Below are 13,777 nucleotides of genomic sequence, written 5' to 3'. Positions count from 1 at the left end.
ACCCCATTGAAAAAAGAGATGTTTTCTGCATTCAATTAGCAGCAACAGTCAAACATGTCAAATCACATTGCAGAGCAACTTGCTTCAGTATGGATTAAGAAACGAATTAGCTGAGCTGTATCATATAAATGAAGCCTTCTGGCTGATGAACAAACCACTCAACTGTGCGAACATCCTCTCATTGGCTCATATCCCCCGAGTACAGAGTGTGAATGGCGGAGTCATCTTAACCCAGAGCATATCTGCAGAGTATCGCAGGCTGCTCTGATTAACGAGGAGAGGTCCCTGCCCAACTTTGTCAGGGTGTTAAGAATAGAGCTGGGGAATACTTTGAGGATTATTGTTTAATTAAACTTCAGGCAGTGTTTTTTAATTGACCTTTATTATCGTTGTTAATTAAGAATGGATTTGAAAGACAAATTAGTCAGACAAGAGTTGGTACTGGACTGAGAAAAGCAGGGTGCCATCAGGGTTATCTGAATTAACTCCTGTGAGTACCTTCTTCTCACAATAGATATAGTAAAAATTCACCTTCAAGCCTTTTGATATGAGCAATGCACCAATTTGCCGATGCTTTCTTTCTATCTAATATGTAGAAGACTGCTATTATATTTCTCTGTTAATATTACAATTGTATAAATTAATGTAGAAGAAGTTGTCACAGTCAGGACACATGCCTCTGGTGTGGGAAACGTCACGAGAAGTTCAACAAGGCCGGGCTTATTTCTTCATTCATTGGCCTTTTTCCCTTGATATGATTGACAAGAGATGGAATTGTATACTGCTCTGGGCAGTACAACTTAGATCACAGTGGTTGCTGCACTGACTATTTCTGGTTTTACAGAAATATGACCACAAACCCTTTTACACCAGATTACATCATGGAGGCGCGTAATCTTGAAGCTACATTCTAACCCAAAAAAAACAAGGCCATATAGCAGATTTTTCATGGAATAAAAAGGAATGAAAATATGTATAATCCTCACATCAACTTAAACTCCACATCCCACCCCACACACTGTACAATGCACAACAAAGGTACGTCAGTATCATCTCAAAACTTTATGAAGATTTCTATAGTCTAGGCTACAAAAACAACACCCAAATCCAATCACAATGATAACTCTCTGCTACACTTCAGTTTTTAGATTAGATAGAAACTGATTTTCTATCTATTTATATTTTTTTGGTTATATGTGTTTTTTTTCAATTACTCATACTTCAGTAATGTTGTTTCCCTTCAGAGGGTAAATCATGTGTTACTGAATTAAACTAAATTGAATTGAATTGAGTAGTTGGCTCAAGAAAATTAGACGATGGTATCGGGAAACGCTTTGCATTTACCATAAGAACCTGTTTGTGGATAATAACTACCTGCATTTTTCATGCTAGGCCTGACAGCAAAGACATCTTAAATATATTGTGTTTGTTTTGGCTAGCAGAGGAACATTTGCTCACAGTAGCAGATTTACATCCATCCCTCTGGGGCCATTTTTCAGTGACAGTTTGGTTTGTTTGCTACATCTTTGAATGGAATTAGGCTACTGTTCAGATTTTCTGCCAAGCAAATCCACCTCACTGCAAGCTGTACTTACATATTGCTTTTCAATTTCCCTGGCTTTTTTTACAGCTGAGCTCGGCGACTATGATCCGGACGAGCACCCATCAGACTACATCAGAGACTTCAAGCTGTTCCCCAAACAATCCCTCAAATTGGAGAGGAAGATTATGGAAATACACAAGAATGAGCTCAGGTAATAAAAAAAAAAAGATGTTTTTCTCACTTCTAATGTCTGATGTGGTTATTTGTTGTCTGGAACAGGGTCTTTGTTATCAGTTTGATGCTGATGACAGCTGTGGATGATCACTCCTCTGATCTGTGTTTTCTGAACAGAATGCAGACTCTGCACTGCAGACAATAAATGGCTGTCTGTCATTCTGAGTGGAAAGAAAACTCTGTGATGTACCTAGATAATTATGTTTCATTGGTTTATACTGTAGATGGGCTGCATAGCACAGTGTTGATTTGAAATGTTGCCTCACATCCAGAGGGTCCCTGGCTTGAATTTCAGCTGAGGTCTTTCTGTGTGGAGTCGCATGTTTTCCCTGTCCGTGGGCGGGTTCACTCCAGATACTCCAACTTCCTGCCGCAGTCCAAAAACATTTATGTTAGGTTAGTTGGTGATTCTACATTTACCCTTAGATTGAGTGTGAGAGTGAGGTCCTGGCAACCCATCCAGGGTGTGCCCTACCTCTAGCCTGATGTCAGCTGGGATAGGCTCCAGGCCCAGTTTTATGGTATTTCAATATAGTGAATTAAAGCTAAAAACTCATTTGCAGGAGATTGAATAGTAATTATTTTTACATTGAGCTTGGTTTGGACACCTTTCCTAATACTACAGGTTTCTTAGACTGTAGGTGTACAGGCACATTTAATAACCATTGTTATTAAAGGATTGTTATCAGTCCATTGAAAACTGAACCCTTGTATAATGCAGGACATCTTCTCAGCTGTGTGGTTAACATGTCTGAACCTTGTTCATGGAGAAAAACTGCCTGTGGAATTTAATATATGCATAAAAGTCAATTAAAGCAGAGAGAAATTCTTGCACTCTTAGTTTTTTGTCCAAATATAACAGTAGAAAAATGTCCTAGTCATCTCAAGTATTCTGTTTGGACAAGGTAAGCCCCTGAATTAAAAGATTGCATTCATACATCCCTGGGGATCTTTGTGTGTCGCCACTGACCGTCACACTTACAATGAATAAAGAACATCAAAGCCAAATCCTTCATTTCCCACAACACAGAGCCAAACTATGCCAAGTGCCCTCTGTCTACTCTGATGGGTCTGAATGACATGATTAGCAGCATGTGGATTAACGCTGAACTCTAGAGACTTTAGGAGATTTCAGTTGAGACATTTTATAATGGAATATACACACGACTCTCTTTATGTAGACAGAAGTATGTGTCATCAAAATCTTTTTTAAAAAAAAGAATGAGTTTAAGAAGTGTAAAAGCAGTCAAACTCTTTTCAGTATCACCTAAATGTTCATCTGTACTTCCTTTTAGGGGTCAGTGTGCTGCATTTGCAGAGTTGAACATGCTCCAAAGGGCTCACAGTCTTGAAACGTATGGAGTCGACCCTCACCCATGTAAGGTAAACTCAGAGAAAAATATATCCTGTCTGGCTGAGAAACGTTTTCTCTGATCACAGCGAAGCAAATCTCCTTCTTAAGGCTTGGCTTTTTCTTCATACCCCTATAATTTGCCCAATACTGTTGTATTTTGTTGATATTGTTGCGCTTATATATCATGGATCCTCCTTTTGCTTACTGTCTCGTGCTCTCTGTGTACATTAACAATGAACTGTAAATGTGTATGAACTATAAAAAGGGCCTTGATATATCTTTTAACCATTTACCAGATGAGAGACCTAAATCACGTCTCTCACTGTTGTGAAACTGCTGCTCACAAATGCAATTCATAAGTAACTTAGTTTAGGATAGTAAATATTCACGATGAGCACATTTCTCTGTTATCTCTGTTAAGAAAAAAGGTTAAACTTATTGTTGACACATAAAAACATAACTTTGCCATCATTATCAATTAAAAAAATATCCTCTTCTGACTCTTTTACCCTTTTCTAATTTACCCCTTAATTTGCGTATCGGTTGATTACCCCAAGTTACTTATTACTGGGATTAGGAAGAGATTAGATGAATGAGGGAAGGTCGCTCGCTGCAGTTTAATCTAATTCACCCCCTGGTTTATATTTGTCCTTCTGGGAAAATTATCACAGTAATCTAAAAAAACCTGATCTGCGGGATACTAGCACTTTCAGGATATTTTAACCTTATTGACTGAACTGGATGTAGCTTTTATTTAGCTAAATCAATATCATATCACAATATCGTCTGTATTGTCTTAAAATTACTCTATTTTACATTCTGTTAAAGCCGTGCTTCATCTGATAGTAAGTTCTTCTTGGTGTAATTTTACATCATCAGAGCTTATGGAGTAGACTGAAAATGATGAAGAAATCAGTTACAGCTTGCTCTCACCCTTTCTGATCATCCTCAGCCCAGATAGTCACAGTGTGAAATGGGGAAACTCTTTCATAAGCAGGCGTGTCAGAATACATTTAAAATGTTTGTTTGCTCCACTCATACCAAGCTGCCAGGTATTTGTTTTGCTGTTTTTGTTGGAACTGCAGTATCACTCATATACAGATCTGTCGACTTAAGCAAAAGAATCAGCGAAGTAACAACAAGGAAAAAGGGCGATATACACTGAAATACACGGAAGCGTACCAAGAAAGAAAGATTCACGGATGATACAGATGTGGGAGAGTAAAAGGAGCACCCTGAAGTATCCACCTATTCTGTATTTTCTGTGCTTGTTCTTTATTCTGGTTAATTGAAGGGTTGAAGTTTGACACAAACATGTGATTTTGTGTAGGTGTCATTGCCATGGAGATTGACGCCCCAGCTGCCTCCCTGCTGTTAGACCACCTGTATCTCATAAAGATTTGTGTGTTTTCAGGACTTTACAGGCTCTACCGCCTTTCTCGGGTTCACGGCCACCGGCTTTGTGGTGTTCCAGGGAAACAAGAGGATTCACCTCCTTAAATGGTGAAACTCTTAAATATCATCCTTTAAACATGGAAATTACATATAAGATAAGACTCTGTCAAGGCTAATAGTGATACTCTTTATCATTTAAAAGAAGCTATTAAACAAAACAAATTTTGTTCAAGTGATTTATAAAATGATTAGCTATAACAAGCTGATTTGCTAAACCTGATTTTGTTGCGACACAAGACAGCATTTAGTGATGTTTTTATTAGCTGTACATTATACACACACTGATACATTATATAGCAAACAGTGAGATAAACCTTTCCACTTATACCTTTCCCACTATCAAACCTTTGTTTAAGAAAACAGACATACTTCTGTATTTATTGCTTTACTTGAGCTTAATCTGCTTAATCTGCTTTATCTGCGTTGTATCATTATCACTGATTTGTCAGCTGGTGCTGTTTGAGACTTTATTCAGTGTTAGTTAGTTTATAACAGTGGGTGGTATTTTAATATCTAGATGAAACTGAAATATCAGATACAGCTATCAAAAAATGATGGTACAATTGGACGGTAAGAACAGAGGAACATATTTACTTAACTGAAGAAGGAAAAGAGTAAATATGGTTAAAACTGGTCACGGTAATGTATGTCATAACTTTAGGAACCCTCAAAGTTTTGAAACTGAAATAATAGGATGCCATTTGGATTTTATCCTGGGTTATTCTCAGTTGTTTTGATCCTAGAATAGTTTTTCTTCCTCATTAAAGATCATCAACATGTGTTTGTGTGGTTTTTGCAGGGCTGATGTTAGCAAGCTGAAGTTTGAGGGCAAAACCTTTTATGTCATCGGGATCCAGAAAGAGGTGAGAGTTGTGTCCCTGAAAGGTTGAGAACGATGAGTGATGTGTATGCGTACTCTCCTCCATCATGATGATGACTTTTGTATTCTTGCACTTCAATCATCATGCTGACTTGATAATCCCTACATCAAACATTTGTAATCCTGTAAAGACGGACCGTGACTTTGATGTAGATGCACAGTTACTCTTGTGTTCATATGAAATCTGTTTTGTGCTTGTGAACTTCAATATGAACTCTACATCCCTCATTCTCTCTCCTCCTTATCTCCTCCCTTCTTCCTCTCCCTTTTTCCTTCCGCCATCTGTGTAATGGTTATGTCAGATGAATTGTACTGTTTGTAATCCTGTCCACCATCACACACACTGTATATGTGTGCCGCTGTTTCAGATCTCCTTAACAGGCAGGATTCACTGTAACAGGATGGTGGGTGTGTTACGACTAATCTCTTCGTACATTACGTGTTGACTGTGGCCCAAATAGAGACTCATGGAGGATATTTAATCCTAAACGGATTTCAATTGATAAACTGCATTCAATCAGCTGAGTTTACTTCAAAGATGTCTCACATTTGGGACACGTGCTTCATCTTTGTGCTTGATGTTTATCATCCAACAGAGCTGTGGTAGATACTGAGCAGCAGTTTTGGAGCTTCTGTAGACTTAATAAATGAAAGTTGTTATGTCTGTAACTAAACCCTGTTTGCTCTTTAATCTACCAACCAGCCAACTGGTCTCAGTCAGTCTCATAATAACTCTTCATTGCAGCTTTTTCATCCCTGCTAATCTCGTCTGTCTGTCTGCCTGTTTGTCTGTTTGGCAACTCACGACGGGCTTAAGATGCAGTTTTATCTTTGTGTTTCTGTCTCTTCTCTTTGTGTATAAACATAGTCATCACTGGTGAGTAAATATAAGTAATAATGGTGGCACAAAGCATTCTTTAATCCTCAATATGACACCTTACCCTGCAGTCCTGCTCTCACTTCAGTTAATGATTGGAGGAAGACTGTGTGTCATCGTTTTTTTGTTCATTGTTGCTTGTGTCACTTTGTTATTCAGTTTACTTTATTCAGAAGTTATTTTTGATCATCTCGTGTATTCTTCGTAGCCTCGTGATCTTATTACCCTCAGAGCTCCATCATCGTTAAACTGTAGATTTTGTAAAGTTACGACTCATAATCCATTAACATTGTCTGTGTTACATCTCATGTCAAACCCTGTGCAGAAAATGTATTCATTCATATATTTGATTGTGTCCTTACATGTTTAGGTGTGTCTGCACCTTTTCATTGCAATATATCAACATTTGTTGTGCGTTGAGTTTCCCATCTGATCACATCATGACTTCCGTCTCTGCCCTCCCCTGTGTTTACCTTTCCCACCTTGAGCTGATGGCAGCCTTTCATGGCTTTATAAACGTGACACTTTCTTGAAATCTCTTTTAACAAAAATGCCTCTATTTCAACGCTGTTTCCAATTGAATATCCATGATTATAGATTTTCCTGCTCAGGCTCAGAAGTAAATTTCAGATGTTGAATTTACAACCCTGTTTCCAAAAATATGGAGATGGCATTTAAAATGTTCTAAAAGCGAAATGCAACTATTTGCAAATAACCAAACCCTTTATCTAATTGATAGTGTTGAACCTGATGCAACCTTTGAATTGGATGCCAGCAACACACTTTGAACAGGGGTAACAAAAACTGGAAAAGTTGATGTAATGCTGAAAAAAGCTGGTGAAACAACTTCTAACTCTAGTCCACCATTTCTTAAATGCTATATATATAAACACACAGAAGCCTCTCTGTAGAAAGTAAAGAGTGTGAAAAGTTCAAAAACAACATTTTTAACTGTAAAATTTCCACTTCATGACTTCAAAGAATGAGATGATTTGGAGAAATCTCTGTAGACAAGAGATGGTGAAAATGTCTATGATCTGGCAGCATCGTTTGAAGAGCAAAAGCACAAGAACTCTCCTGAAAACCAGGGCCACTGAAATCAGTTTGCTACTGCATCTGCAAAATCAAGTTAAACTAGCAGAAAGCTACATGATGGTATAGAGATGCATTAGTGCACATGGCATGGGTAACCTACTGGCATCATCATGGAAGGCCTTGCTTATTACAGCAAGGCAATGCCAAACCAGATTCACAACATCATGCCTCTGCACTAAGATGCTCTGGATGCTAAACTGGCTGGGCTGCAGTCCAACCCTGTCCCCTGTGGAAAATATTTGGCTCATTATGAAACGAAAAACATGACAAAGGTGGCCCCTGGACTGTTCAGCTGCTGATTTTCTGTACCAGGCAAGAATTTCACTGAGAAATTACTGCAATCAGTCTTCTCTGTTCTTAATAGTGTTTATTATTGTGAAAGAAGTGGTGATGAGGATGTTAACACAATGGTAAATATGCCCCCTGCCAAGCTGTTTTGTAAGATGTTGCTGGCATCAAATTTGATTTTGGTACTTTAAAAAAAAAAAAAATCTAAACATCTTTGTGCTAGTTTCAATAAGATATAGGGAATAAATTATTTGTAAATCATTTCATTTTTAAACATCACCTCCTGTAATAAAACTGGCGTAACTCCTTCTTGTAGTGTTGGAAAGATGTATTCACTTGTTTAATTGCTGTTAATACTCCTAAATGCTCTGTGTAATAATGTATGTTAATGTCCCTTTTCAGAGTTCAGGAGATTTTAAATCAGCATCATAGAATATGGAGTCATGCTATCAAAGCACCTCTGCATGTCAGCCAAAGTGGGACCAAAGAAAAACTGTCAATAATATTTCAACATGCCATCCTGGCACTTTTGCACAAATGTATCCACACACACACACACATGACCACTGCATCACATGTGTGTAAATCACAACCACAAACCTAATATAACTGATGCATGACAAAGAGGGAGCTGTGCAATTGTGAGCGAAGGGAGCTAAAGTGCACAGCTTTGAATTGTATATCAAAGTGGTCTGCACCACTTCAGAAATTTATGGCTAATGACGTATGCCTGATACCCATATCATTGATTTCACTGGTTCCTCTGCCTCTTGCTCACCCTCTAACTTCGCCTTTCAGCAGTATTGATCTGATATCTCATGTTACCAGACACGGAGGGGCTGAAAACTAGACTTTTACAGGACTATATCCCTCCTCTTAGTCCATAAAGACCCATCCTCTGAAAGCTACAAACCCCTTTATTGCTGAACACTGAGGCCAAATCACTATATATATCTTGCTAAGCTTACAGCTTTGGATCTGTGGGTCAGCATTTTGCGCAGCTCCCTTACATGTTCAGCACTTCTCGTCATTCACACATCCTTTGGTAATCAGCCTCACTGTCTTCTCTCTCTCTGTTTATCCTTTTCTTTGCAGAAGAAACTGGTGTTGACATTTCACACCTCGACCCCTGCAGCATGTAAGCACCTATGGAAGTGCGGGGTGGAGAATCAGGCCTTTTACAAGTGCGTCTACACACACAATATTATGTTGATTTAGCTTGTGTAAAGCTATATGACTTTAAGGATTAGATTCCTCTAAAATTACACTTTAGATCTCTCTGAGTACCTCTCTTGCAGCAGTTCTTATATTTAAATGGTATATTTTGAATTAATTTCATGTTTCTCACTTTGTTGAAACAGCACTGTTGTTGAGCACCTATATGTGGTTAAACTTTGCTTCTCTGTAGTTTTCACTTTTTAGCACATTATCAATCATTCTTCTTATTTTACTGCCCTTTCTTTGTCCTTTAACAATATGCTACTAACCTTCACTGAGGAGCAGCTGATTGCTTCGAGGCTGTTGCTCAGATCTGCAAAGGCTTGTGACCCTGCTGGCACGGCAGGAATGGAAACAAGTGCAGGGAGAAGGCTTCAGTGTGAGAACAAAGACTTGTAGCAAAACTCTTTTTGTCTGTGGACAAGCTGAAAACAAAACAGTGAACACACAACATGGATAAGGGTTTTGCTTTGCTGAGGGTTTCAGTGAAAATATCAGTGTAGATTAACAAACTCAACGGAGTTCAGGATGTATGATAACATTACTGGCATTATAGCACAAAACAAGAATCCATAAGCTTCTTTCCATCTGTAAATTATTCTGCAATGTGATCTTAGGCTGTCTGCAACCAAAGAGAGATCAGGCAAACATCGCAATATGTCCCATTTTGGAAATAGATTTCATGAAGTTTATTTTTGCTTTGGCAACAGCAGCTGAAATTAAACATTTAACAACTATTTGATTAACGTAAAAAAGTCTTGAAAAAACAATCAGGCGAGAAAAGGGTGGATTTCAGCAGCATACAACAAAGGAAGAAGGAGTGGAGAGGCATGATATGCGTCTAGAGCCTGGTTACAGGTGAAAAGATTTTCCTGAGGTTTGATGTAAAAGGAAGCTGTTCATGACTGATTTCTTCATGGCGCCCTTCCTCCTCCGCAGTCATCATAAAAGTCTACCTTCATTTGTACCGCAGACATTGTTTGTTCATACTTGTTCATACATTTTTAAGATTGTTCTCGCTTTTTTTATAACATTGCTACAAATAGACTTTTTTTGTTTTATATACCTACATATAAATAAAAAATCCTAGGATTAGAGAAAGCGGTTTTGTTGTCGCAGAAGCTTCCGGTATAACCCTGGATATCGACTTCTTAATGCCAGAAGTAGAGAGAAAACAACATGGATGTCATCTCAGATGTCAGACAAGCATCAGAGCAGCTAAATCAAATCAGAGTAAATTGAGTTTGTAAATGGCAGACAAGCTGAGCTTTCGTGAGGAAGAGCAGAGATGTGCGTCTGTGCTCTACTGCCATTTCTGCTGCTCTTGAGTCAGGTTTTGAATGATAAATCAGCCCGAACTAAACTTGAGGGTTTTACCTACATGTTAAACTTTAAAAATGATTAGTTCTGACCCTGCTTGAACAACAGGAACGGACAAAAACTTCAGGTGAAGGGGAAACTAACATGGATGGTGGTTTTACCTCAGTCAGGAGAGGAACAACACAGTGGAAGATTTATGATGCTAATGATGGTGTTATTTCATGAAAATGATCCTGTTAGTTTTTCCTGAAATGTTCAAAGGGATATAAATTGCTTTTTTCACATGGAGTTGTGTGACATATTTATGAGTTGAGTATTTATAGATGTTAGTGTCTTACAGACAAATCAGCTTGCTTTCAGTTTGGAAAATCAGGAAAAATCTACTGTGTAGCTGTGGAGAGTGGGCCAAGTCGAAAAACTGACATTGTTTGGTTGAGAAAATATAATGAAACACAACTCTAATTCCAGAAAGAAGTTGGGGCTTTGTGCAAATGTTTTCATGAAAAATGTTACCTCTTTATGTTAAAAATGTTCACTGGCAGCAACACATCTCTAAAAAAAACATTGGGACAGAGTGAAAAAAAGGCTGAAAAACTAAATTGTACTAAACAGAAACAACTGGAGGAACAGGTACTAATTAGGTTAATTGTAAACAGGTCAGTAACATAACTGTGTATAAAAAGAGCACCTGAGTCTCTCAGAAGTAAAGATGGGCAGATATTCAGCAATATTCAAAGTTTCAGAGAATCTGGAGACATCTCTGCGAGCAACCAACATACATATATTAATATCAGTGATCTTTGGGCCCTCAGATAGCACTGCATTAAAAAAAAAGAAGTCATGATTTAATCATGGAAATCACTGCATGGGCTCAGCAACACCAGAAATCATTGTCTGTGAACACAGTTCACATCCACAAATGCAGGTTAAAGCTCGATAATGTAAAGAAAAGGCGATATGTGAACATGATTCAGAAAAGCCGGCTTCCTCTCTGGACCAAAGTACATTTAAAACGGATTGAGGCAAAGTGGAAAAGTGTTCTGTGGTCGGACGATATATTTGTAAATCCCCCGGACTAAAGAGGGAAGGGGCCATTCTGGTTGTTACCAGTGCTCACTTGTATCTCTGATGAGATGTGATTGCATTAGTGCCTATGGAACCACCAACTTGCACACCTGGAAAGGCACCATCATTGCTGAAAGGTATAAACAGGTTTTAGTGCAACATATGCTCTCATCCAGACAATTTTGTTTTCTGGGAAGGCCTTGCATATTTCAGCAAGACAATACTAAACCAGACGCAGCATCTTTTACAACAGCATGGCTTTGTGGTATAAGATTCCAGGTGCTGGACAGCCCTGCCTGCAGTCCAGACATTTTACCAACTTAAAACATTTGGAGCATCATGAAACACAAAATCTGATAAAGAAGACCCAGCACTGTTGTGCAGTTAGATGGGATAACATTTTTCTCCCAGAGACCCAACAGCATGTTTCCTCAGTCCACAGATGTATAAATACTGTCATTAAAAGAAGTGGCTGTTTGACGCTGTCCAAACAGCTTTGAGATGTGTTGCTGCCATCAAATTCAACATGAGCTAATATTTTTAATCAAAAAGTAAAATGTCTCAATTTCCACAGTTGATACATTTTCTAAGTCTGATTGTGAATAAGAAATCAATTGATGAGATTTGTAAATCCTTTTATTCTGTTTTTATTTGTATTTTACATAGCATCCCAACTTTTTTTGTTCTTTTTTACTTGGGTGTAAAAAAGAAAGCTGTCTGATTCAATAATAGCGTGATGTAAAAATCCACAACATCTTCACTCAAACAGCTATGAACATTAGGAAGTGTGAATCAAAATATTTCACACAACCGACCGGAAAAAAAAAAGTCCCTTTAACATTTACATGCATTACAAAAACCTGTAAAATTGTTATATTCAGTGTGTCCCATAAGTTATGTAACAATGAAGTTCTTCATGTGTTCCTTTTTCTTTCTTCCTCCCTCCTGTCTGACAGATGTGCAAAGTCAAGTCAGATAAAGACGGTTTCCAGCAGTAACATCTTCTTCAAAGGTAGCAGGTTCAGATACAGGTGAGACAGAAGTTCATATGCGTGGGTGTAGTACAGGACACAAATGACAGGATAAGATGTCTAATATGTGATGAGAAAGCAAGACGAATGTCTGCGAAGAAAGTTAAAAAAAACAGCAACAAACAAGAAAAAAAGAATGCTGAAATTTACAGAAGTAGCAAAGACCCATTTTAACTCGAGCAAATCAAGACAGTCTTTCTCTCCTTTGCACTTATGTCTCACATTCAGCTGTTTTAACATGGGCCCAACCTCACAAAGTTGTGCATTCTACTTCTAAGGGCCAATGAAGATGGTGCAGAAGTAAACGCTGCTTCTCACTGATCATCAGCACCTACAGCCCTCAGTGCTTTACTAATCTGAATATCACATGAAAGCCTGTTTCTGCAGCCATGTTAGCCTTGATTTTCCTCTTAGACTAAGCTCTCTAACAGGCTTACATTTCACTCTGCCTCATTTCATCAGCTAGCTAAAGCAGTTGGCTTAAGGGCTCAACAATGAGTAATAGAATATGGCGGAGCCTTTTTCTGAAATATGGAAGTTGGACATTTGTGCAAATGCAAAAAAGAAAATAAATTAATTTTTCACAAATGAAGGCAATTTGTGTTAACCAGGTCAGATCTGTCTCTAACTTGTTTTATCCAGCAGATTCCAGAAATTTTCAGCACACAGATGTGATTTGAAGTGCAAAGTGCTTTATTTCACTCTCTTCTTTACAACCCAATTGTCATTCTCAAAAAGGACGTAAGACTTGATCTGTAACGTGTTTATCACAAAACCTTGATAAAGTAGGAACCTGTTTGTTTTTAAGTCAAACTGACAGTGTCATTGGCTCCTAGTTCTTAATGCCACAATTATGTCTTTCAACTTGTTAGTGGGAGAGTAGCAAAGGAGGTGATAGAAGCCAGCTCTAAGATTCAGAGAGACCCACCAGAAGTGTACAGGTAAGAGCAAGAAACCAGCTGTTTTTCACTGTCATGCAAAGTCTGAAAAAAATCATTTGACACTCCACTACAGATATAATTGAATTTTTGTCATAGGGATTAAAAGAAAGAACAACAAACCCCCAAGATGCAAGTTTGTTTAAAAAAAAAGAAAAGAAAAGAAAAAACAATAAGTCAACAGACTTTTATTATTTTTTCCAGAGCCCAGTTTGGTCAGAGTCGAAGTTTTAACTCTCTGAGCCATAAAAATCTCATCATGAACATGGAGCCTCTGGTACCTGCATTGCCCTCTACCAACGAATACGAAGAGACGGCAGCAGACAGTGGTAGGAAGATACTACTTTGTCTGCACATATACAGTTCACAAAACAGATGTGCACTCATGCCATCCTATCACCAGCCTCTGGAAAGTCACATGGGGTCTCGCTTATGTAGGAAAAGGCTCATGTGAAACACTCAGACAGAAAGAGTTAATT

At 38.2% G+C, this 13,777-nt stretch overlaps 1 protein-coding gene across 2 annotated transcripts in view; it reads left to right on the top strand.

The window, feature by feature from the left end:
- Positions 1-13,777, top strand: part of frmd3 (FERM domain containing 3) — a 55,053-nt gene that overhangs the window by 27,306 nt on the left and 13,970 nt on the right. For both annotated transcript variants that reach the window (XM_072387793.1, XM_072387792.1), the window contains exons 6-13: positions 1,631-1,754; positions 3,073-3,160; positions 4,546-4,634; positions 5,386-5,449; positions 8,822-8,910; positions 12,286-12,360; positions 13,233-13,301; positions 13,503-13,627. In XM_072387793.1, coding sequence (XP_072243894.1) covers positions 1,631-1,754; positions 3,073-3,160; positions 4,546-4,634; positions 5,386-5,449; positions 8,822-8,910; positions 12,286-12,360; positions 13,233-13,301; positions 13,503-13,627 — 723 coding nt within the window. The remainder of the gene's footprint in view (positions 1-1,630; positions 1,755-3,072; positions 3,161-4,545; positions 4,635-5,385; positions 5,450-8,821; positions 8,911-12,285; positions 12,361-13,232; positions 13,302-13,502; positions 13,628-13,777) is intronic.

This window comes from Leuresthes tenuis, unplaced genomic scaffold (genome assembly GCF_036924035.1).
Source record: "Leuresthes tenuis unplaced genomic scaffold, fLeuTen1.0.hap1 SCAF_6, whole genome shotgun sequence".
Classification (NCBI taxonomy): Eukaryota; Metazoa; Chordata; class Actinopteri; order Atheriniformes; family Atherinopsidae; genus Leuresthes; species Leuresthes tenuis.
The sequence above is the reverse complement of the archived record's forward strand: the minus strand, read 5'-3'. Positions and strand labels throughout refer to the sequence as shown.